Source organism: Phasianus colchicus, chromosome 1, assembly GCF_987193195.1.
Source record: "Phasianus colchicus chromosome 1, bPhaCol1.hap1.1, whole genome shotgun sequence".
Taxonomy (NCBI): domain Eukaryota; kingdom Metazoa; phylum Chordata; class Aves; order Galliformes; family Phasianidae; genus Phasianus; species Phasianus colchicus.
Window position 1 is genome coordinate 5,248,924 of NC_143436.1, and position 25,563 is coordinate 5,274,486.

A 25,563-nucleotide genomic window follows, 5' to 3' on the forward strand; every position below is an offset into this window, starting at 1 on the left:
AGGAGCCATTTGAAAGCTCAGAAGTCTCAGCAGCTTAGAGTTCTAGAATCGATAAGATTGAAAAAGACTACTAAGATCACTTAGTCCAAGTGTCAGCCCATCACTACCATGCCCACTAAACAGAATCCATACACACAAGCTTACTCTCTATACAAGGGTATACAGTGATTTGTGCTTTCAGATGGGGTACTGGCCACTTTTGTACAAACAGGGTTTCTTCCCTTTATCCTTGTATATATTTAGCTCAAATATATACCATAGGCTGGATGCCTGCAATGCCTATTGGTAGCTGAAGGAGAAGGAAAAGATGCATCCCCAAGCTTCTGTATGTTCAGGGCTCTCCCCAAGAGGAGGAGAATGTCTCCCAAACCAAGATCCATCTGTTTAGCTAATCTCCTTGAAGTTACTGGGAATGTTTCTTTCAGCTGTGATTCTTGAGTATATGAGGGCTGCTGGATAAGCAGAGGCAGAGCCTGGGCTGTCTCTCTCCCCATATGCATAAGGTGAACGTGGGCATTATAGGACACATGTCAAGCCTGAGGTAACTTATCTGCAAGGCTGTCTTGTCCTATGTCTATGTATTGTGCTCTTCCAGGTGACCCTCCACAAGCTGCTGCTTGGATTGGCCAGTGTATCCTCTACCTGCTGATTATGGCTGTGGAGAAGACCCTGATTAGCCTTGTCCTGCTGATCCCTGGTTGGACAAAGGTAGGCTCCTAAGCTGTATTTTATTTTCCTAGCTACAGCTATTGTGGTTTTTTTCTTGTCATTTTTGCCCTGTTAATGGTCCACATCATCGTAGGTCTTTAATCCTTTTGACTTGTTGACAGCTCTCTGTGATAATTAGCTATTACTTAAGTCTGAGGAAACATGATTTTCATAACAACTTGGCCTGTGATAATGTTCTCCCGCTTGTCAAGAACTAGAGGAATATGATTATTTTTCTTCAGTTTTCTTTTCTGTTCTCAGAAGAATAAAATGGGCTGGGCTGGTTGGTGGCTGAGCTACTTCAGTTCTGCCAGGGGATTTCCACATTATCTTGTCAAGTCAATGCACTTGTGGCCTCGTGCCTAAACTAGGGAAACTACTAGATTGTTCCAAATTAACCCCTATAAAGTATTGCCCCACTCTTCTCCTCATGCTTTTGTATGGTAACTAGGGGGACATTCGTTTGTTGGGATTGTTTTAATTAAAAAACATGCATTTTTTGGGAATTGTAGCCATTTATATGGAGGAAGGTAGGCATTGTGGGTAATTCACTGGTACAAAAGCTTTTTGAGGAATTAAGGGGTCATCCCAGTATTGAGTGCATTTGCACTTGGTGCCTTGTACCCAAAAGGGCTGATGTGACCTAATTGTACTGTTACTTGCAGCAGTCTGGGAGCATTTATCTGTTCCTGTTTAGGGCTTCTCTTTCAAATGTAGCAGCCTACAGTGCTGAGACTTGGCTGTGAACATTGATCTAGCACATGGCTGTGCAAATACGTTGACTTTATTTTGCATCTAGGCTCAAGAAGCCAAGAACAGTCCTACCAGCTGTTGTCACGGGTAGTTAAAGTCTATCTTCACTCATTTTATTGCTGAAAACAAAATGCTTGGCAGTTGGACTAAAGAAATAGCCTAAACCACCTCTAAGAGTTAGGCTAAAGCAAGGGATGCAGGGCCCTAGATAGGACATAGCTTAAGAATGCATTCTGTTTGCAGCAAACAGCTATTTGAGTAATGCTTCTAAATGCTTTTTCTTCTCTGCAGCTTCAGCAGATCCTCCTGAGTTACATCCCAAACCCCCAGTTGGAGCTCATCCTGGTTATGCTTGTTGTGCCATTTATTGTAAATGTAAGTGATGTCATTGCAAGTACAAAATGAGATGGTTTGGAAACGGGTCCTTTCCAGTGGGAAGAATGTATGGGACATGCTTGGTGGCCTTGAGTAATCAAAGTGGATGGACAAGATAAAGGGGAGTGAAAGCAAAGATCTTTGCTACAAGCACAAATCTGTAACTATTGCCTACTAAGGGCTCTGCTTCTAATTCCCACTCCTTTGTCCAAGCTGCTGTGTGGCTGTTTCTTTACTTTTGAGTACAGTTGAAACACATCAGCTGAGAACTGCATCTAAACAGCAATGTGGAAGGAACAAAGGTGCTCCAAAGCCTATTAAAGTTCTTACAGGAATGGTGCTTCAGTGGGAACTTGCTGCGCTTTCAATTGTGAATAAAAGTGGAGGAAGCGTGTATGGGAAGAGAGGTGAAAAAGGCAAGATAATTCAGTGGACTTTCAGGGCAAATAAGTCCTCTTACTATGATCCATCTTTTTAAGTGTACTGTAGCTGAGGAAGGAAAAAACAAATTATATCCTTTGTATATGCCAAGTAAAGAGTCCCTACAAACATCACAAAGCTGCAAATATTTCAAAAGTCTTATTTGTACTCCAACCTTAAAGAGAAAAAACAATGCTCTTTCTTGCTTATATTCACCAAGGCTACTGGAGTGGCCAAAAAGCATGCTTTCAGCAGAAATAGAGGCTAGTTTCCCATTAGAGTAGCAATCTGGTTGTCCCAGGAGTATATAAGTCCCATTGAAGTGCATGGCAGATCTCTCTGCAAGTGTAGTGACGTGTATTTGGTATGAGGGCACTGGATTGACCATGTACTGTGCTTTTTTTTTTTTTGCAGTGCTATGTGGGTAGAAAGCACTGTTAAAACAAGAGACTTTGGTCCTTTTGACAGGTGTTGGGTATTGGCAGAAGATCTACTCCTGACAGACATGGTCTTTGTCCAACTGCATCATTTAAAGCTGTGATGTCACTGTCACTTAAATTTGCAAATAGTCATGGGAACATGAACAAAAGCTAAAGCTCTTGCAAAGGATGTAGTAATGGGGTCTATGTCTAGATTACTTCAGACTGCCCAAAACTACTAATATTCTCAAACTTAGTTTGGCAAAAGCTCTATTTTCTCTAGTTTTCTTGATGCTATGCAATGCTTTACTGGCAGATCAATTACTACCCCAATATGCCAAGTGAGAAAAAGATCTTAGCACTGAGATCTCTCCTGGAAAAGGGTTGAACTCCTTCACGCTTCTTACAACAGATGGAGTGTTGGCAAGATGGGTTTACCTGCCTGTGCTATTTCAACCTCTCTTCCCAACCCCACCCCGTGGTGCACTTGCTTGAAAGCAAGCTCTGGTTCTGTCTGCACCAGTCACTTTAAGAGCAAGTGAATGAATATTGGATGGCGTTGGTTCAGTGATTTAATTCTGGTAGAAACTTGGTCTACTGATCTGTAGATCAGTGATTTGTTTTCACTTGGTCTCCAGTGAAAAGGGAATCCTCAGAATTTGTGAGGAAGAGACCTTAGCAACTTGCCTCATCCACCCTAACAGATACACATAATACAGAATTAATTTGGATATTGGGCTGCTGGAAGATGGAGGCTTGGAGGATCCAAAAAGAGAAGAAAGTAGCTTGGTTTGCATGACTTTATATTTTGGTCTCTGCAGTCTATTCATGAAACTCCTTTCTCCCCAAGGCCGTTATGTTCTGGGTTGTGGACAGCTTGATCATGAGGAAACACAAGCAGAAAGATATGTTGAACATCAATGGATCCACAGAAACCCCACAAGCTAGGAGGAGTGAAGAATCTCGGGTAAGACCAAAGATGTTCTAAATCAAAGACCAAATTGTGCACTTGAATATGGCTTTTGTTTTATCAGAACTATGCAGTGTACCTCCATGTTGCATAGACCTGGACTGATGTTTGATGAATATGGGGGTGACCTTGGGAAGTCCAAATAACTTCTGATGCTTGTAGCTGAGGTCATCAGAGGTTCACTGGGAGGATTTGATGTAGTATCACAACCTGTAAAGTAGTGCTGAAATACTGTTCTCTAGGATGACAGCATCTTGGGAGGAGGGTGGGAATCACAAGAAAGACAGGCTGAAGCTGGTGGCCACATCTGCCCTAGTACTATCAACTTTGCTGTTATTAATTTTAGTTGATCTTGGCTCAGATCTTGCTTTCCTTACTGCAATTAGTAGCCTCCTTTTTTTTGGGGGGGAAGGGGGGAAGCACAAGGCCCTGCTGGGAATCCTGATTTTTTTGTCAGTATTTCGAATTATTCAGTCTAATAATGGTCTTGTAGCTGCAGAATGCTGTGTTTTGCATCATCTGAGCCTGAGTATTGATGTTAAGGAGACTGGGGTGGGAGTGGAATGCTCCAGTATCAACAGGCTTTGTTCCTGTAGGTAATGATGTGTGGACTGCCAGGCAGGTACTGCCTGAGTTTCCCATCAGATTTTTGCAGAAGCTACAACCTGATTCACTGGGTTGAATTGCCTTTCTTCCCCCTGGCTCCCAGCCCTTGTTTGAGTGCTGAGTGCCTGACTCCAGGTATCAGGAGACACTGTGATTGTATCCTGCAGCTCATTGGCAAGAGTTAACGTTAAATCACTTCTGGCAGTCATAGGCTGGCTCCTGGAGTAGCTGAGGAATTTAGGATGGACAGAAATAACACTGAGAAAGCAAGAAGTATTTCACAGAGTAACTCTGTTCTTGTACTAATGAGCACGATGGCCAGTTACTATAAATATTACTGTAAATTCTTCAGTGTATGCATAGGTAGCGGTGTTCAGTAGTGTCCTTGATGGTCTGCCCAGCAGGGATGGCCTAAGGGTTCAGAAGGACATGGCATCTGCCCTTCTGGCAGGAAGGGCAGGCAGATGCAAGCAAGTGGTGAGACAAATGAATCATTCTGCTTGGCCCAACACCCAGATAAACAGCTGTGGCTTGGCTAGGTTACTGAGGACACGTGAGCAATATTTCCCAGGGAGTTTCCTCAGCTGTGGGGCATCCTGAAGAAATTTGTATTGATCTGGAGAGGGAAGAGGAGCTGAGCAGTACGAAGATATCTTAATAGTTGTACATGGAAGCTAAGGACTGCTACCTAGGACATAAAGGTGGATTAACTCTAGATAGAAACTTTGCTCTGATTATAGCACCTAGCTCCACTCAAAATATAAAACTGATGGTGAAGATCTGTTTTACTGATTGGATGTGGTGGAGTGTTACTCAGGTTTAAATTCAGCTAATACTATGCTGCCTCCTTGCCCTTCTTTTGACTAAAGAGCAACTAAGATGCTACAAGTTCTTTTTCAACCTGTAGCAGCCTAAGCTTGGGTCACTTAACCTCACAGATGTTACATAAGCTTCAGGCTGGTGTAGATACACAGATGGTGTTGGAGTTACTGGATCTCCATAGAAATGGAGTTGTCTCCTGCCTTGCTCCATTGGAGGAGACAAGTGTTTTATGGCCTCTAGCTCAGTTTTTGGATAACCTAAAAAGAAGATACCTGTTAATCTCCACAAGCTGGAAAGCCTCTTCTGATAGCTTGACCTAGGTAGGGCACTTCATGTGGTGGATGTGGACTCCTACAGGCTGACTCTTTCTGTCAAAGGTTTTTCATATCCTCCAAGTATTTGGCTCCTTTTCTCATGAAAACTTTCTCTGAAACCTTCCATGTGTAGGCTGTCTGTATACCTTGAAACTGTCTGATCCAACACTGCAGTTTAGCCTCTAAGGTGATGGGTTCAGTACCTGGATCTGTCTGCAGGGACTGCTCAGATAAGCTCCTGTTTCTCTTCTCCAGCACTATACAAATAATATGGGTAGGGAAAGATGTTAATTAAAAAAGAGTCAGACATGAGTGATCTTCTTTTCCCAATTCTGCTTCTTTGCATCAGGCCTTGAAGTAGACTCCTGCTTTGTCACTTTTTAATTTTCTGCTATTAAATACAATGTTAAATGGTTGAGTGCTACAGCTGGGTCAGCTGGGATTTAGGCTCCAAATCAGAAAACAAGGGTTTTCAGGGCTTGTTTTGGTTAAACTTTCTCCATGTGAATAGGTTATTCTTCTCTCCCTGCTACCTACCTAGACAGGAGGAGAAAGAGAGCTGAGAAGCATCTCTGTACAGGGCAGGGCTGGCTGGGACTAATGTGTCCTGTGGTTTATCAGGGTTCATCAGCACTGTCTAGCAGCAGGCGCCAACAGCTCCCCATCATGCTGCCTTCTTGAATTTCAACCCTCTGCCTATCTCACCAGTAGTGTCATTATTTTCACTTGAACTTGCAATTTCTCTGGAAAAGAAGGGGGAGAAAGGAAAGGAGTAGTCTGAAGTTAACCTGCTAAAAAACTGTACTCAGCACTTGCCGTAGGGATAGCAGCAATAACATCAGGTTGGATATTAGGGAAAACTTACTCTCAGAGTAGTAGTGCATTGGAACAGGCTGCCCAGCAAGGTGGAGGAGTCACTGTCCCTGGGGGGTTCAAGAAGTAGATAAGGCACTGAGGGATGTGATTTAGTGGGTATCCTGGTGATGGGTCAATGTTGGGTCTAGATGATCTTTTCCAACCTTAATGATTCTATGAAATGTTGGTTTTGTCATTGGCAGTTCAGATGAGTAATAAGAGGAGACCAAGCTATTCTACCACTGATGTTGTTTGCTGACTCGGCAGCTGTAATGCAAACAAAAGTAATTGTCCGTCTCCTGGGTTTCAAAGCTCTTCTGTGAGACACTGATATGCCACTGGGCTCTTGTTGATAATGAAACTGCTGTGATGCTTAAGAATAGGACAAGGAATAATGGCTTGAAATTTGAATGTAGGAAGTTCCATGTTAACATGCAGAAGAACTTCTTCACAGTAAGGGTGATAGAGCACTGGCACAGGCTGCCCAGGTTGTGGAGTCTCCTTCTATGGAGATGCTCAAGATTCATCTGGATGCCTACCTGTATGACCTACTGTAGGGAACCTGCTTTGGCAGGGGAGTTGAACTCAATTTCTTGAGGTCCTTTCCAACCCCTGCAGTTCTGTGATTTATTTTTTTCATATTGAAATTCTGTTTTTCAGTTTTAGTGCAGAAGAATTTCACTCTTGCTTCCAAGTCAGCCTTAAATCTTCCCTCTGTCAACTTGTGTCCTACCTTAGTAAATGTTCAGTCCATTTTTCCCTTTGTGTGGGATGGATAGGGAATGTCAGAGTGCTTGTCTGAATCTGGTGCTATTCAGGGTAGGGAAGTGCATTCATCTGCTTGGTCCTGATTTCTGCTTTGCTTGTGTCCTGCCCTTGACCTGTGTCTCTTTTCCCTTGTTCTTGTAAGTGTTGATAAACTTCAGATCTTATCTGTGGTTTCTTTGTTTTCACCATTTAGGAAAACAAGTCAGTTCTAATAACGTTGTATTTGATCTTTTTGGACTTGTTTTAGTTTTTTCCTCAGGGAATAAGTGAGCTTCTGCTTCTTTTTCTCTCCTCTTTGAAGTTTTACACTTTCAGAGGCAAATTACAGCAACATTTGGTCTATTAGCAGTGGTACTTCTCAGAGTCTTTGCAGAGAAACTGGAGGTTAGTTTAAGGGTTGAGAGGAAAGCTAACGTACTACGTGGACCTGCCTTTGGTTCTCATGGAATGCAGCACCAATTCTAATCCCTTCCATAGGAACTTCTGGCAAATTTGCTAGATTGAAGGTGATAGTGAATGCTGATACCTCTACTGCTTGCTTTAAGAGTTGAAGAGCACTCCAAAAGCAAGTTTGACTTGCTAATTGGTTAGCTGAGCTGATTATTTTTTTTTTAATAGCTCAAGGTGAAATGGAGTGCCTGCTCATTAGGGGAAAGTTAAATGAAGATGGGTATGGTCTCTGGTAGGAGACTGTCCCACCTGTCAGTCCTACTGAGATATGGGAACTCATCTGAACTTGGATGTGGGAGGAAGGTAGGATGGTTCCTGTCTCTGCATGTGACTAGTAGAGTTTCAGACAAAATTCCATGTCTTGCATGGAAATAGCTCTTGAGATTCTCTATTTTTCAACTCATTCTTCCTGGTGTGAGGAGGAATGCATGAAGTATTTAGGGGCCAAATAGAAAGTAGCATATTGTACTGAGACTGGACAGTGTCCATTTCCAGCTGTACCACTGAACTGTTGTGATTCTGACCTGGAAACATCTGTAGAGGAAGTATCTTGATCAAGCTGTGCTGAAACATCCCAAACAATTCTGTCTGGGGGAAAAAATGAGGGCCTGTACCATGACCCTCATAGCAGTGAAGTGCCTTCTCATGATGAAGCTCACCATGGAGCTATGGAAAGGTTACTGGAGGACTGTTGGCTTGAGTGGTTTCGTATGAGCTCTAGAGCAGGCAGATAGCAGCCCAAAGGGATCTGGACACACAGCGTCTTCTACCTCAGCCATGGCTGGCTGTGAGAAGGTCTGAGTTTACAGCATGAAACCCACCTAAATAATCAGTTCATTAGACTCCAAAGATGACCTATTGCAGCCTGTCAGAGTTCAGTGATTTTTTTCAAAATAATGCTGTGTGTAGTTAATCATCCTTTTTTTTTTCCAGGTCCTCCAGCATCATAATATTTATATGACAAACAGGAAATCTTCACTTGGAAGAGATGGAAAATTTCCTGTGATGTCTTGAACAAAAAAAAGAATGGGGTTGTGTAGGTTAACTTAAGGGGATGGAGGGGAATGAGATCTTAATCTGATCTATTGCTATCCTTTGAGTATCTGATGTGCTGCTCTGAGGATAACGAAATCAGATGGAGTGTGTGTGTGAGAGTGGGGAAAATGTCTTGTTCTGTGGCTGTTCGGCTTCTTTGAAGTCACTGACTCATTGCAGTTTGTTTTTCCTGTTTAGTTGCTTTGTTGCTGTGGTGACTGGCTTGGTGATGCTGTTTTAAATAAACAAGTGGAGGATATGTTCATTCACAACTGTGTCTGGAGATGGCCATGAATAAGGCTGTACTCCTGCTCTAGTTGTGTTGTTTTTCTATTTCACCAAGGAATGCTGGGCTCTGGGTCTGGTTGAGCTGTTAGTGGGTCTGTTGGGCTGAAAGCTTATGAGCTGTTCTATAACTGGTGTCTTGGAGGTAGAAGGGTTTTGTGGGATGAACGCAAGGCTTCACAGTTCATTGGTTCCAGTCGCATCACAAATTGATGAGGCATTGGAACAGGCTGCCTGGCGAGGTGGTGGAGTCACCATCTCTGGAGGTGTTAGGAGAAAAAGGTGGATATGGCACCCAGGGACATGTTTAATGGACATGGTAGGGATGGGTTGATGGTTGGACTAGATTTTAGTTGCTTTTCCAGCCTTTATGGTTCTATGAATGTAGGGTCAGATGGGGCTGAGACTTGAGTGGGAAGTCTTAGCTGGGTGAAGGCTGCTGCTTTTCTTTTTCATTTGGCATGGGGGAGAGTGCTAATTGGCTCTTTTTTTTTCCTTATTGGCCATGAACTAATGATGCTAACTGGGTGTTGTGAGGCAAATGGAGGAGAGGGACTTCTGACATCACTCATCTAGAGAAATAAAACTGAAAGCCCTAAGCTGTGCTGCTAAACTTAGGTCTAACTCTATGCTATAGATGGGCACAAGTGTCAAAGACTTGGTCATGCTACTGATTTGGGGGATCACTGCTGACCAGAAAGCCTTGGCTCCTAGCTGCTGCTGGGGTGACTGTACATCATCTGTGCTTAGATCTTGCTATTGCTGGGGCTAAAGACAGTAGGGCTGCTTTTGCTCAAAGCTGAGCTTTAAAGGAGTCAAATGAGGTTGAACAAACAATTTGTCAAGCTGTGAATAGAATCATAGAATACTACCCATGCAAACAACTTGTTTGTCCAGCCTGCTGGTTAGCATTAGGTTGCAGCTCTTCTGTGGGGCTGTGCAGCCATAGCCTGAGTAAAATCTAGCCTTTTTTCCTCTTCCAGATGATATGGCTGGAGGATGTCCCATCAGGATGGTTCCGTCTGCATCGAGCGAATGCTCCAGGCCGGTGGCAGCCACTTAGCTCAGAACTGCCTCTTGATAGCTTCAAGTCTGAGGTTAGCAGCTGAGAGCATAGGTGTTCTGGAGGCAACGGGCAGCCTTGTGATTATGCAGCAAAGTGTTCTTATCAGAGAGGTGCTGGTGGGAGGTGTTGGTGCTCTGTTCTGGCTCCTACAGTTCAGACTCTGCTGGGTAGGAATAAGAAGGTGTCAGGCTAGCTCAGCAACTCTGAGCCTGCTGGCTATGGCTGAAGCAACCCTGAGTTCTGCTTGTTTCCCTGGCTGAGCTTTGGAGATCACAAGCAGCTGGGGGCCTGGGAAAATGTCTCTTGTTACAGCTGTTTGCAAAATGTGGCCTAGTTTTTGTGCATCTCCTCGGAGGCTGCAGCCTGGCCTTAATGTGAATGTTTGTGAGTCCTGTCCCCTGGTGAACAAAGCTTTCAGCTGCCTGTTCCACTCCTAAGAGGGCTTGCGGGTACCAGAGCATCTGTGTTTGGATCCATATGTTCCTGGCTGTCTTTGGAGTGGTCAAGGTGACTTGAAGACCTCCCTGCTCTTCAAGATCTAACCCTGTTGGCAGTAGGTCCTTTTATGGATGCTTGTCCCCTCTAGCAGTCCCTTGCTAGGGGATATTGTCTGTGGTATTAAGATGAGAGAAGGAAATTCCAGCTGCTGTCTGATTGAGGACTGATTCCGTGAGCATCTGTCTGTTCTCCTCTCCAGGTGCTGCTCTCTCCAGACATGGATTTTGACCAGTCTGAAAGTGACCAGGATATCTCAGGACTCCAGGGAACAAACCAGAAGATGAAGCAGCCCAGCTACCACGTGGTCATCTGATAGCACTGAGACAAGGGAGGTGGAGGGAGGAAGCAGTACTGTGATTCCTGAGCTGGCTGAGGAAGGATGCAGAATGCAGCTGATCCCTAGGGATCTGTGGAGCCCTGCCTCATGTACGCCTCTCCTTTTGCAGTTATCTCTTTAGGATGGTGTCCGTGCAGCCTGTATCTAAGCAGTATCTGCTTTATCTACCCAACCCTACCATAGGCACATTGCAGGCATGTTGAGGTTAGGGTAAGGATGCGTGCTTCCTCTGGCTGGCCAGCTGGGTGTAACTTTGTCAGAGCTAAAGACTGAAATCAAAAAGTTCTCTTCTTTTTATAGAAAAATCCTATACTGTCAGAACTGTAACACTTTTATATGCACAGATACTCTACAGAACTGGTTTGTGATTATATTATTTGTGATTATATATTTAAATGCCTTGAATTGGGAAGACTGTCTCAGTGGATCTGATGCATTATTATTTTTCTTTTTTTACTATTTTATAAGGAATGCAATAAATATTTGACTTAAAACTGCTTCATATGTGAATTGTTTTCCAGTGCCTTATTTTGTGAGACACTAGCCCTGCAAAGAAAAAGGGGCAGGAGTTGTTGGGTCATCCCAGATCCTGGCATCTTCTGTTACAAGTTAGAAGTTCCTATTCGCTCTTGTTAACAGGCTCTGATAATCTACAAACAGCAAAAATGCAAAGTGTTCTGCAGCTCTTAGAGGAGAAAACAGCTGCTTAATGTGTTTGCAGACAGCTGTGCTGAAACTCAGAGTCCAACCAGAACATGGTCTGATCCAGGTCTCTAAGCAGGTAGACCTAGGCAAGCCTCACATACTGTAAAAGTCTCAAGAAGTGTTGGGCAGGTGGTTTTTTTGGGTGGCATTGGTTTTTTTGGGGATCTTCCCTCCCTTGTGTTTTCATAGAAAAACTGTTCCTTAATCAGGCATGTAGATAAAGGGTTTGGATTTTTCTGACTTTAAAGGGCTTTAGTCCTTTAAAAACTAAGCTGAGAGGATGTGAATTTCCTTGGGTAGCTGTTCTTTCCGACTTCAAAGCAGTTTAGAAGTGTTAGATGCAAATAAGTCTTGCATGCCTCTGAGTGAACTAGACATGCTTGGCTACACTTGCAGCTGTATAGCCCTATGATGTATTTCTAGAAGTTAAGTCCCTTTTTGTTCTTTATTTAATGGTCAAAATCCCAGTTGTGCTGGCATGCCAAACGGCTGTTGGAACAAATGATACACAGCTCTCTGAACAGCTCATTTATACTGCTTCATGACATCACTCATTGCCAAACAAGCAGAAGTTGCAGAGTCCTCCGCTGGTGAGGGCTGAAATAACCCCTGTGCTGCTGTAAAAACAGTTGAAAACAGCTTCCTATTAGGAACTTGCCCAGGTGAAATGGTATTTCAGTTTTGTTCTTGCTATAAACTGTGTAGTGAAATACTATTCAAATGGACAGTCCTTGTCCTGAAATGGAAGGTATGTGATGTGATCTCAGTTGGGGAATAAAACTGGTGGTGCTCAGTGCTGGGTGAGGTGGTTCACAGTGGGCCATCATGAACACTGGGAAAAAACTTCCTTACTTTGAGGGGGACAGAGCCCCAGAACAGGCTGTCAAGAGAGGTGGGAGTGTCTCCTTCACTGGAGATACTATAAACCAGTCACTTCCACTGTGCTCTGGAGTGATTGCTTAGCCTTTGTATCGGAGCAGTTTGTGATCATAAACCACATCAATGCAAAGCAAAGTGCTCTGTGACACTCATGAAGATGAGAACAGATGTGTGCTTGTGCATGCACATACCTGGGGCATCTCTAGGCTATCAAAAAGGGGTATAAAGACCAAGCTTGGACAATTCTGAGGAAGGAAAAGCATTAACACCCCTTTTTTAGGTATTGGAACAGATCACCTGGAGATGTGGTGGATGCACTGTCCTTAAAGATGTTCAAGCTTAGGCTGGGTCATGCTCTGGGCAATCTGATTGGGCTGTAGGTGTCCCTGTTTATTGGAGGGGAGTTGGATTAAATGGCCTCTATGAAGGTTCCTTCCAACTCATGATTCTACAGAAGGGTGAAGCTGAAGTTTCCAGTCCGTAACCTGCTTTTGTCCAGTGATCCTGGGCCAGCAAGAACATGAACTCTCTTAACTTCAGAGTGGTTCTTTCAGTCATCTGGTAGCATAAGTTTGTCCAGGAGCATGAAACATACCTACCCTTAGCTTCAAAGTGCATTTCATCTTTGGTAAATGAGAACTTCATGGTAGCATTCACTGTAAAATATTTATTGTGAAATGGATAACTGGAACCTTAAGGAGAACTTGAGTACATTGCTCCAGGTGCTTCACATGGTTGGGCAGCTGGACTTGATCATTGTTCTTTTCAGACCCTGAAAGAAATATGTTTTCTTGGCTGGGGAAGAGGACCAATGATGCACCTGAAGCATTACCAGTACATGTGTCTATATATACATATCTATGTACAGGAGAGATGAGAGCTAACCAAATCGCTCCCGCTAGCAATACACTTCAACAGCAAAATGTGGGAGGAGAGTGAAAATATTACTGTAAGGACTGCATGAAGACACCCACCATCTAGAAGTTTGCTGTCACTACCCTCTTCATCCTGTGCTAGAGAAATGGGTTGTTATTTTGCAATGGATGAGGTGATATTCCTCTGTTGGGGAATCTATCTATCTGACTCTCCTTTTATTCCTGTCTTGTGAGCATACTGTGAAGTCTCTTTAGTTATTGTGTGATCAGAATTGCCAAAGGTCTTGCCTTCGCTTCTCCTTGCGGGAGAGCTGTTTTCCAAGATAGCCAGACTCAAAGCAGTAGTTTGGAAGAAAACATGGAGACAAAATCATGAGCCTTGGCAGAAGTTTTGCACTGGCCAAGCTCTCTGGAAGGACATTGCAGAGATTAATTCTAGTTGGTTGCGTTGGGCTGTTTCCCTTTCCCCATAGAATGTAGTGTAAAAAAAGCAACCATGCTCATTACCTGCTCTGATGCTGCAGTGCTAACTCAATGATCAAGCAACTGGAAAACAACTCCACCCAACCCAACTCCAGCAGCTGGAGCTCTGACAGCAGCAGTATGACTTTGTTCTTAAATATGCAAAAAATTAGTAAAAATTGAACCTATTTCTGTATGCCTCTGGCAGCTTCTTATTTTTCTCCTCACACATGGATATCATTTAGCTCTGGAGATGCTTCCATCAGCCACCCGCCTTCCTTTCTCTAGAAAAAGCAGAGCATGCATGAGTTCAATTTGGCTGCAAAGACTTTGACTTTGTGGTTGTCAGAGTCCTCTTTGGCCAAGTTCTCTACCAGCAAACTCCCCTGTGGCTCATGTATAGCATTATTCAGTGGTGCCTCATTTTAAAATAGACCACAGCTTTGCTGTTCGCGTTTGGAGGTTTCTTTGCAGAGCAGAACCACCTGCAGTGGGGGTGGCTGGCAAACCCTCCCCTAAGCTTCTGCTGCCAAATTCCTGCTGTGTACAAATTCCTGCAGGGCAAGGAAGGAGAAGCAGCCAGGGAAACTGGGATGAAATTTTTTAAAGATTTGGAATAAATAAATACTTCTCCAATTAGAAAAGCAGCCACAACTGTCCAGTCTAAAGTCAAACTTGAGAAACTTCTTTGTAGGTTCACAAGCTATGGAGAGTGCAGCTTCATTATCTTTTAGCAAATTTAAATCTCTGCAAAGCAGAAATGTTCTGCTCAAGGAAGTGGGAGGTCTGCTGAAAGCTCACAATGGAACTTTGCTCCTCTCTGAGGGAGTAATGAATCAGGATGAAATCACTACATTTATAATGTCATTTAAATGGGATGGTTTATGGAATGATTGCTGGCACCGACCCTATTTCTGCAGAGGACCACAGGTGCTTTTATGCATGCAGCCTGTACTCTAAGACAGCAATATACTGTATAAGGGTTTTCACCACTATATTAAGAGTCTGTAGTGATTCAGGGCACAGCATGTTTAGTGGCAAATCCAGACCCTATCCCAACAGCCAAGAAACCAATACCTTATTGTGGCCTTAAAGTTTTTATTTCTTTCTTACCTTTTTGATGCTATTGGCTCTCTGCAGATGAATATCCACCCATCTCTCTCCTCTCCCTCTTCCCAGGGACCATGGCTGGAGCATGTACTCCACGTCACTTCCTTGCAAAGTATTTTCACCCAAGGTTGCCTCTCTAGATAGGCACTGTGATGCATGATTCACGCCTTTCATGGGTGACTCACCAGCCCCTGGGGTTATTGCACAGATCCCTCAATGGATTTAAGGCAGGCAGCTCTCTGCATATATAGGACTGCTAGCCCCTTTCTCCCTCCTGACCCACTAGGAGAGCACCAATCACACCTTTAACTGTATCCTCAATCCTTTCCTCCCACCTCCTTGTCTTCAGGAATTTGATGAACCCTATTCATCTAGCATGAATTAGAGACAGTGGATTTCCAAGGGCAACAATACTTGGTTTCTTTGGCACCAAAAAGTATAGAAATATTCATAAATTGCCTATCTCTAGAGGCTTCAGAAGGGACCCGCTGTCACACATGCTGCTGCAGTGCATTGCTATGATCAGTCTTAAAGGCTGTTTATCGTCCCAGGGCTGGTCCCAGTGTCAAAAGGATGAGAAGCCAAATAGTCTTTATAGCTGCCATCAATCAGTTTGTCTGCGTTGTTTTTGGCAAACCAGCAGTCAACTTGCTGCTGGCCATTGTAGATCCTCCTTTGCTTCCACACAACAGGAACAAGCCGGCCCTTCACTTTCAGAGTGTTTGTAAGGTTTGGCTGTAATGCTTCGGTTTGGTTTTGGCCAACTTGCTGTTGATTTATGTTTAAAGATTCCCGAAGAAGTTTAACTTCATGGCTCAAGAACTGACCTGCAACACAATATAAAACACATCACTTTAATGGTTGTTTTCTGCCTACGTATAAGTAATTTTTTAAATAGGTTATATTGTGAGGGTTCTCAGAGTGCGGAGTTGTTTACAGCTTCTCTGCAATAGCAGGATGAGTCTAGGTCCTGAGATTCCTTAATAAAACTTGTGAAGACAGAGATTAGAATAAGACCTTATGTCTTGTCCACTGACTGAGCTAAAGAGCTTCTTGATCTGCTAGTAGGTAGTAAGTTCCCCTCTGTAGGCCATGGTTTCTAGAGGATGATGGCCCATACAAAGCCCATCAGCAAGTGGAAAGACTATTTAGGCCTATAACCCCAAGTTCTCCTCTCTAAACCTCTTAAGGTCTTTTAGTTAGATGCAAAGGCCTGAATCCAAAACTCCAAACTAGAAGGATATCTCCTGCTTAGCCTAAGAAAGCCTGAACGTCATGGAAACTGGCTTCAGCCTTAGTTCTGCGTATGTGTATGTCCATAAACATCACTTCTTGTCATCCGCAAGAGCCTAACTGTTCAGACATTCTCTGAACCTTCCTAAAGCCCAGTTGCTCTCAGAATGTGGGGATGGTTCATATTAAAAAATTTGAAAGAAAAGAGTAACAAGAAATACTAATGTTTCTTAATCTCAATCAGGCTCAAATGTAAACAGCTCAGTCCTACAAAGACAGACCTTTATACATATGGAAGCACAGAACTTGAAGGGTGTAAGCCAATGATCTCTGGCAATGCACTAACTCTGTGACCAGAACTCTCTTTTGGGATCTGCAAGACCTCAGCTGACTCTCCGTTCTGCTTAGAGAGAGTCAGCCCCAACTCTGTTACATTCCTGAGAGCACGTAGCTGCTGATCTATTCTAATTTAGGACTGTTGTTGGAGAACATTTTATTGATGCCATATTAGGGGTTCTTGTGAAATATTTGCATTCTCTCTCTGTATTATTTATCTTTGTGAGCTTCTAGTATGTGTATTCAAATGACAGCTGCATTAAACAATCATTAAAATAGTGGTAATGGGTAACACAGGCACAGACATAGCTGGGATAGTGAGAGAGAGCTCATACAAAGCAAGATGTGAGAGGAGCTGGGAATGCTGGCAACAGAAGTCATTTACAAAAGTAGAAGTTACACCTGGTAACTTCACCTCCACATACTCTTTTCATCTCCTCCTGTCTCTGTCCTTTAAAACTGTTTGGAAGGATCATTTTTCTATGGTTTACAGCTCTGAACCTGAGAACCTGTTACTTACCCAGTAACCCATGGGAATCAGAAGAGAGACCTTTACTGTTGGAGATGTAGAACCCCAGATGATCCTTCTGATACGGGGCTGGCTTCTTGTAGTGGTGGATGAGGATGACAAAGCTGATTGTGTCTCGAATTGTCACAGTGATGTTGGAATTGGCAGAGATGGACACCTCTAGGCTGCTGCTCCTCACAACAGCATTCCGGTCACAGGACAGAATAAGTCTTTCTCCATCATCCAGGATAATTCTGGTGGGTGTTATCTCCAGGTAAGATCTCTCTGGCTTATTGCTGAGGATAGTGATTGTGTTGAAGTAAGTCCGATGTTTCTTGTGGCCATTGGGTGGTGCAGGAGCTCCAATTAATTGTCCATTCACAGTTACACCTTGCAGGAATAGAACCAGTAAGTGAAAACTGGAACCAAGAACAGGTCTATTGTCTCAAAGATATGAGCTTTGCAACCAACGACATGCAGATTTACCACCTCGTGCTTGAATTATTTTACTAATCAGTATTCAAAACAGTTCTACCAGTGTGTTACAAACTGATAAACTTATGTAGAGTATCTAAATTTATCCAAGCTAGGAAATACTGGCTTGCTCTGGAGGCAAGTGGCCTTAGCCTCTTTAGTCCTGACCATGTGTACATAATACCCAGGATAGAATCAGTTGCTTCTTGGCACAGCCACTTCCTAAGCTCTATCCAACATCATGACAACTTATAATCAGTACACTTATATGGGGTTTTTTGAGCTATATAAGAGAAATATTTACCTTGCTGACTACTATAACTCCACCAGCCATAGTATGATTTAACTAAACTATTTATTTGTTGCTAAGATTTGGGCAAACATAGGGCAAACACAGATCCTAGAGAAGTAAGGCAAGCTGCTGGCAGGCCTGTTTTTCCTCAAATCACCAGCTGGCATAGAGACTCAACGTCTTCCAGGAACAGGACCTGAATGTATCCAAAAGTTGCTGTACCAGAGGATCTCATGGCAGTTCACATTTTGAGACTGCATTCCTCATTACTTGACTCTTAAGAGATGTAACCTGGCTAGCTGCAAAGTAATGTCTACTACCTCAGCCACAACTTTAAAGATGAAGTAGGACCCATAGAGGGAATAGCCTGAATCACATCAGTGTGATGTGCTAAACCTTTTCAGGTGTCAGTGTAAGATATCCAGGCTCTCTTTGTGTGGCTGCAGAGGAATACCCTGAACCTGCACTCTATTGAATTATTTTCAGTTTTACTAGCAGTGTCCTTCCAGCTTCCCTCAGGTTTGACCCAAAAGAAACACTTTCAAGTAGTCCAAGATGGAGATCCCACTGAGTCAACTGAAGCCTTGAGGTCCACAGCAAGATTCCCAATAATTTTAATTACCTTTGTGACTTCCTGCCTGTAAAAAGTGACTTATTTCCCACAGGTCTTTGCAGAGCTACTATACAGAATTGTGGAATCATTGAAAGGGACCATTAAAGATCATCTAGTCCAACTCTCCTGCAGTGAACAGGGAACAGTCAGGGAGGAAGCTTGTAGCTAATCCAACCTAGACCCAAGGCATCAAGACACGAGAGAAATTTCTCTACCCCTCATCATTGCCGAGGGATTTTATAGTTTCCATCTTAATAGACTTAACAGGCTAGTTCTACAGAGTCTGCTTTTCTTAAACTTATTTCAGCCATGGAATCACTCAAGTAGCAGCACATATGTAGTCTGTGAAAGAAATCCAGGAGAAACACTGCCAGGATCTGGATTTTATTTACCAAGGCAGGCATGAATGCATGTGAAACATGGAGAGTAGACCACAGAAACTAATTCTTGTGACTTTATTGTTGGAGTTGTTTATCTTCTTTGTAAAACAAGTGTGTGAGTTATCTCCGGTTTTGACACCCCCTGCCTCCCACCATTTTCCTGCTTAGGACATAATCTGCTTATTAGCTGCCCTGCTTAGAATTCCAGATCAGATCAGACCACAGTTTGGGCCTCTGGTTATCAGACTGGCTCATGCAAAACAGATCCTGAATTGTGGGGGTTTTCTCAAGGCTATCTTGACTTAGTAACCAGTTTGGTAGTCCCTCCAGTGAAAAAGCTTCACTTCTTGTTTAACTCGTTTGGATACTTCACTCTGTCCTGGAGCAATCAATAGGTTCTGTAAGTAGAGAGTGAAGTTCGAATATACAAGGAATCTTGATGAATCTATGCTGCTAAATCTTTCACTTGCATGTTGTGACCTTGTAACTAGAGCACTAGTGAAGCCGTGCTATCAAAGAAGTGCATTGCCTCCGAACCAAATAGGTGAATCCCCTGTGGGATCTCTCAGCATTTGAGCATTCAAAATGCCTGTGGCTGTTTACTCAGCTGTGCCTCTTCTGCTTGTTCTAGTACTGGTCAAGTACAACTCCCAGCCCATACTGGACTCTCGTCAGCAGGACCTGAGCTCTCCAGTCAAGCTGGAATGAAGCAGTACACACACTTGAGAGGGTCTCGGCTGTTTTGTACGTGATTGTCACTCCCTTGCTTCTAGTCAATGAAGACCTTAACTTCCTTAACTGCTCACCAGATTCCTTATGGTCAGAGACCAGTCGAAGAATGTCTCCTGGTTCTCCATCAATATTGAAGCAGACAGAAAACTTGCTGGAGGGAAAATCAATGACAAAGTGAGGGTCTCCATCCGCTGGGAAGACATGGAATGGAGACAAATGTGAGAGAGATGCACAAAATTCCAGAGTTTAAGAATATGACAAAATTGCTTTTCAAAGAGTATTTTTCACTGTTTTTTCTTTTTTCTTTCCCTAAGGCCTGATTGTTTATTGTTTTTAGACATTTTGCCAGGAAGCACCAAGCTTTGCTTTGTTTTTCACAAAGATTGTTTGGTTTTTCTCACAGAAGGCATTGTGTTTTCAATGAAAAATTGAAACCCAAAGTAGCCCAGGAGAAAACTGGGGTGTTTTCTTCCTGAAATACTATTTCATATGGGATTTACCATGCAAGTGTCTAATATTCCTGTTTTTCTGTTCTGTTCTGTTTGTCTGTTCATGGGCAACATCCCTGACAGCATATATAAATATATCTTCTAACCAAAAATTGCTGCATGGGCACACGTCCCACTGAACCTTCCTGGCCAAGATCAGATTGGAGCTATCAGTAACAGATTTTAAACAATCCCATGAATGTATTTTTTAAAAAAATCCTTTACTGGCCATAAGGTACCAGATAGGTGTGGTTATAAGACAAGCCAAAACCCTACTTTGTAAGGTAAATTTGATTTTATCCAGTGAAATTCAAGTCTAAATTATTGTTCTGGGGTTATTCTTCAGCATGACAAGAATGTTAAGTAGAGCTACAGAAGCAACAGGAAAATAGTAGAACACTATAGAATTTTCTCTTTTTTAATTCTCCAACAACATTATTATGTTTCAACAGTATTAGGTTGCAAATATCTAACATTTTTTGACCAGTTCTATTACAGAGTAAGAACACTCTTCCTGTTCACTAACTTACAGTATTTTCAAACACAAGGATCAAATACTGTAGATGAACTACCTTGCTGTGTTTCCCAACACTTATCCTCATTCCTTATGCCCTTTGTTTTTTTGTTTTTGTTTTAATTTTCCTCCCTATTCTGCAGGATAGTAAATTCAGTTTTGGCTGATTTTATTGGGATGGTTACACCATGGTATGCAAGCTGCTGTTACTGTGGATTACAAAAATCAGGAAAATTGGCACTAACCTGAAGTTTTGGAGATTTTAATTCTTTGCTTATCTTGATGTCTGCGTATACCTAGGAGTGAGGAGAGAAGGCTGTTACTCAGTGGCAGAAAAAGTCATAGTAAACTAATGCTCCCAAAAATTTACTCTAAGAAATTATGGGACATATTCCTGTAGCTACTCCAAGATTCATTCAGAACACCAGATTTTCTTTTGTAGTTTCTAAAAAGTAGTATGTGTTTCTATGAGGTGAGTTGTGTCTATAAGGTCTTGTTCAACATTGCCCAATCAATATGAAAACCCCAGTTTTCTGTTTACCACTCCTCAGTTCATTGTCTAGATCATTCCTGTTAACAAAGTCAGCCATGAGTTTGAAGCATGTGAAAAAAAAAAAAAAAACTCTTACCAGTACATGATTATTTTCACCTCGTACCTGGTGGTGCCTTGTGTCCTTGCAAGCTCTGCAACTTTTCACCAATGCCATCAGTAGAAGGCCTGATAAGCTCCTCGTGAGGTGGTTCCGAATGGATCCCAGCCTCTCTCATCTTCAGATAGGTGAAGGGAGTTACAAAATTGTAAGCCAGGGCCATTGATTTTGCTTTCTCTGTTAAATATTCTTTCTCCTGATTGTCATTACTCTTTAGCCGAGAGTTAAGCAGTTCCTTGATGGTGAGGTAACTCCATGCCCTCTCAATGTAATTTTGATCAGCTCTGCCATCTTCCAGACCAGGGACAGCTCTGATGTCATTCGTGCTTGGCAAGTCAATAGCCACATCTGTTTTGAGGAGGATGTATTTCTTGGAGTTGCTAGCAGTCACCTCCACATGGAGGCTATCTGAGGTGCGGTTGATGAGTTTGCCAGCTATTATAATTTCAGAGCCATTGAAGTAGTTGGGGAAGAAGTTCTGAGTGACTTGCTCCACATTGTCTTCAGGGTAATCAATACGGATGTCAGAGAGGAGGGGTGTTCCTATCTCATCATAGAATCTGAAATAAAGATACATTTTTCACTGCAAGTACTGCATGTGACTGTATGCATACCCTCTTGCACTTAGACGTAGCCAAAGATACAGTCAGACTAACACATCTCCCATTCTTTCAGAAACAGTTAGAGCTACCAGACCCCAAATTTTACAGTCACCTGTGTCGCTGGGCTCCCAGAGGCAGGGGAGTCTGTAACTTTGGAGATTTTCAAAACTTGATGGACAAGGCCTCAAGAAACCTCACCTAAATTTGAAATTAGTTCCTGAGCAGGAGGCTAGGTTACACTACTTCCACAGGTGCCTTTCAGCCAAAGTTATTCTCTACCCTTTTTTAGTTTTCAGTGCTGAGCAGACATCTAAACGGACTCACTGAAGTTTGTTCAGAAGCATCCCATCATGATCTTGCAGTCACCTAACTTCCTCTAAAATTCAAGAGCTCCGCAAGGAGATCTCTCTGTCCACTTACATATGCTTATTAAAAATAATTCTTGGTTTCTCAAGCTCACAGAAAGCCCCACATTTTGTTTCAAAACATACACAGAAAACATGCTGTTACCTGTAGCTTTCTAGTGGTATTATGTGTGTTATTCCTGAGCCAGAAATTATAAGACACAGATGCTAAGCCCCCAAAGCTATAGAGTATCTGAACCAAAACTCCTGCATTACTGGAAAGAGCCCTAGTTACTACAGTTTGGGATGATCGATGTGAGATAAACAGGAATAATATTTTAGAATCATAGAATCCTTAGAGTTGGAAGGGATCTCTAAATGTCATCCAGTCCAACTCCCCTGCAATGAACAGGGACACTACAGCTGGATCAGGTTGCCCAGGGCCTGATCCAGCCTCACCTCAAAAGTCTCTAGGAACCCAGCATCAGCTCATCTCTGGGCGATCTGTTCCAGTGCCTCACCACCTTCACTGTAAAAGACTTTTTCCTTGTATCCAACTTAAATCTACCCTCTTTAATCTTGAAACCATTTCCCCTTGTTCTATCACCACAAACCCTGCTAAAGAGTCCGTCATCTTCTGGGGAGCCAAAGGAAAATAATAATCAAGAATGTTTCAAAGGAATCTTAAACACTAAATAAAGGAGACCTGGAGATCAGTGCTACCTTATTGTTAACTTTCTTTTGGAGCAAACAATGGCCTCCATGGAACCAGAGAGTTTAATCCTATAATGCTTTGTTAATGTGTCCTACCCCGCTTCTAAGAATACTCTCTGTTGTACAGGCCAGAAAGCTTTTACAAGGGGTCAAGGCCCAGATTTACAGTACTGTGTTTTTCCTGCAGCAGTGTGCTTTTGATGGATCTTCCCAGGCTGCTCCAAGAATGCTCAATTTCCTATTTAAATGCTAGCCTCCACATCTCTTGGCAAATCGTTTCAGTCTGATTTTGTAAACAAACAAGGAGCTGGCTTCAGCCCTTCTTTACTTTAGTTTTATTTTTCACATCTGCTCATACAGATTGTTGGGAGGCTGAGTTCCACTTTATATTTTCTTCTCTCTCAAAAGAAACCCAAAGCCTGAATCAGCTGGCTTTCTTCTAAAGTCTCTCTGAACACTCAGTGTCTTCACTGTGGAGACCTTGACATGCTTTAAAACATGACTGAATTAAATCTTAAAACATTCTGTGAAATAGATCCTAGAGTATTAAAAAAATGGTGGAGTGAAGGATACAACCTGTCTGATAATACAGTACAAGGAAGTATCTGCATGAAAATACAAGCCACAAAAATCAGAAATGACATGTAACCCACATCTGTTACCCACGTAGATTTCCCCTCCACCAGTGATTTGAATTGGCCTCCACTAAATAATTCTACTTTTTCTTATAAATTTGGTACCAAATGGGTTTACCATCACAGAACTTGATAAACAGTAAGCAGTTTATCAGATGGAGGTGTTTGAACAAGTACTTGCTATGCTGAGTTTCTGTAGCCCAGTCAATCAGCAGATCCTTCATTTGCCAGGGAATGCCACTTGCTATCCAAAATACGTTTGGAGAATCAGATGACATGGGTGGAGTGGCAGATGAGTCTGTGTTGCCTGATGTTTAAGAAAAAGCTATGGTACCTTTGTGTAATTCCCCACTAGGATTGTCCCTTGGACTACAACTGATGACACAAGAGAAACATGATCTTTAGTACTACTAAATGTTGAGGATTGCAAGAAACCTGTGAATCACAAAGAAAAATGAGGGTATGAAATGACTACATGATCACATCAAGAATGACCCTTATGTTTTGGTTTTTTTTTTTCAAATAAGTATATTCAGGAGTTTGGACATGAGGTTAGCTTTTTTAAAATATAAAGAAATAATTTTCTACTCCAAATTGGTATCTTCATTCCTAAGCCCCTGTTGTTTATGTTGTCAATGTAAAGTGATCAGTGCATCCTTTTCTCCTTCTATCCACCTGAGGAGAGATGACGCTTGTCTTCTGTCTCTCCAGATTTACATGTCTAAAAGAGTGTTCTAAATAAAGGGAACATTCTATGGGGCTAGGGAGCTCCAGTACACCTCAGAGTTTCTGCAAGGAGGAAACAATTTCTGGATAGAAAGAAACTTGCAATCTCAATTTCTAAGTATACTCTGCATCTATCATCCAGAATTGAGCCTCAGACAAATTCCTGTATCTTGCTATGTCTCCTTAGAGGATTTCCCTCCCATAATGCCCCTAATGCAGATATCATTGAATCACAGAATCATTTGTGTTTGAAGGGACCTTTAAAGGTCATCTAGTCCAACTCCTCTGCACTGAACAGGGACACCTACAGCTAGATCAGAATGCTCAGAGCCTGGTGCAGCCAGACCTTAGATGTCTCTAGGGACGAGGCATCCGCCATCTCTTTTTTCAAACTATTCCACTGCCTCACCACCCTATCATAAAAAAAACTTCTTTGTATCCAATCTGAATCTCCCCTCTTTTAATTAGAAACCATCTCCCCTTGTCCTGTTACACCAGACACTGCTAAAGAGTCTGTCCTTTTCTTTCTTGTAGCCTCCCTTTAAATGCTAGAAGGCTGCTCTCAGGTTGCCCCGGAACCCCCTCTTGTCCAGGCTGAACAGCCTCAGCTCTCAGCCTGTCCTCGTAGGGGAGGTGTTCCATCCCTTGGATCATCATGAAGGACAGATAAAACAGAACAAACCCTTTCAGGTGGCTGGCTGCATCCTCATCCTCCTGGAAATGCCTCACCATGCCACAGTTCTCCAGTGCCATCCTCTCCAGCAGCTTGTAGTCCACATCATTGCCAATGCCAATGGTGAAGAGGCAGAATTTATCACGGATGGCATCCTTGGTATTGCTGAGGATTTTGGATGACTGTGTTTCTCCAACAGTGGGCCTCCCATCCGTGAGGAAGATGATCAGAGAGACGCTTCTGGCATCGATGTTATTCTGAGCAATGTAATCATTTAACAGCTTTGCACCCGTCTGGAGAGCACTATTAATATTAGTCCCTAGGAAGGCACCAACAAGATTAGCTCATTTCACATTCTAAGGACATTGCAAATAATTTCCCTATGCTCCCTTTAGCAGAATGGGAGCATCTCTGTTCATCACGATGCTCTTTTTCTCTGCTTGAGGTTGCTCTAGCTCTCTAACTCAGCTCCACTCTGCTAGCACCACTTTGGGTTAACTGCTTATACTCTTATAAATTAATTTACAAATTGCAGCTTATTATGTGAAATTGTTGAATCCTTGAATGTCTCAATGTACAACAATCAATCAGCCCTGGTAAGCAGAGACATAGTACATACCATGCCCTGCCAATGCATACAAAAAATAGTTAAACTTAATTATAGGTCTCTCTCAGATGGTATCTGAACTAGGAAAACAAGTTCTGCCCACTTTATTTGAAGGGCACAGGATTTGGAGAGACAGAATAACCCTTCAAATGGGAATGCAAAACAAGTGGCCAGTACAACTCTTCAAATGTGAGTGATCCTCAAATTTAAAGAGAAGAGAAATTGCTTGGTTAGTCAAGGAGTGTATTTTCACCAAACAATTTCCTATGACAAATGGAGCTGCTTGAGGTGGAGAGAAAATAGATGAGAATGTACAGGTACAGTAGAAGA

General features: G+C 42.6%; 2 protein-coding genes across 5 annotated transcripts in view; one reads left to right on the forward strand and one right to left on the reverse strand.

Moving 5' to 3' along the window:
• LOC116232822 (store-operated calcium entry regulator STIMATE-like) overlaps positions 1-11,191 on the forward strand; it is a 31,397-nt gene extending 20,206 nt beyond the window's left edge. Inside the window, exons 5-9 of one of the 2 annotated variants that reach the window (XM_031603380.2) lie at positions 596-708; positions 1,753-1,836; positions 3,526-3,642; positions 9,764-9,877; positions 10,544-11,191. In XM_031603380.2, the coding sequence (XP_031459240.1) occupies positions 596-708; positions 1,753-1,836; positions 3,526-3,642; positions 9,764-9,877; positions 10,544-10,657 (542 nt within the window). In that variant the 3' untranslated portion in view covers positions 10,658-11,191. The remainder of the gene's footprint in view (positions 1-595; positions 709-1,752; positions 1,837-3,525; positions 3,643-9,763; positions 9,878-10,543) is intronic. The other variant, XM_031611024.2, reaches the window with a different exon arrangement.
• Positions 1-25,563, reverse strand: part of ITIH5 (inter-alpha-trypsin inhibitor heavy chain 5) — a 67,649-nt gene that overhangs the window by 6,466 nt on the left and 35,620 nt on the right. The window contains exons 9-15 of one of the 3 annotated variants that reach the window (XR_016463732.1): positions 24,636-24,945; positions 20,939-21,492; positions 20,528-20,578; positions 19,355-19,471; positions 16,802-17,179; positions 14,716-15,539; positions 12,854-13,886 (exon numbers count right to left, since the gene is read on the reverse strand). Coding sequence is in view for 1 of the 3 variants with exons in the window: in XM_031591456.2 (XP_031447316.2) it covers positions 15,241-15,539; positions 16,802-17,179; positions 19,355-19,471; positions 20,528-20,578; positions 20,939-21,492; positions 24,636-24,945 (1,709 nt within the window). In the remaining 2 variants the exon portion in view is untranslated. Of the gene's footprint in view, positions 1-12,845; positions 15,540-16,801; positions 17,180-19,354; positions 19,472-20,527; positions 20,579-20,938; positions 21,493-24,635; positions 24,946-25,563 lie in introns of those variants that run through there. The other 2 variants (XR_016463737.1, XM_031591456.2) reach the window with 2 other exon arrangements.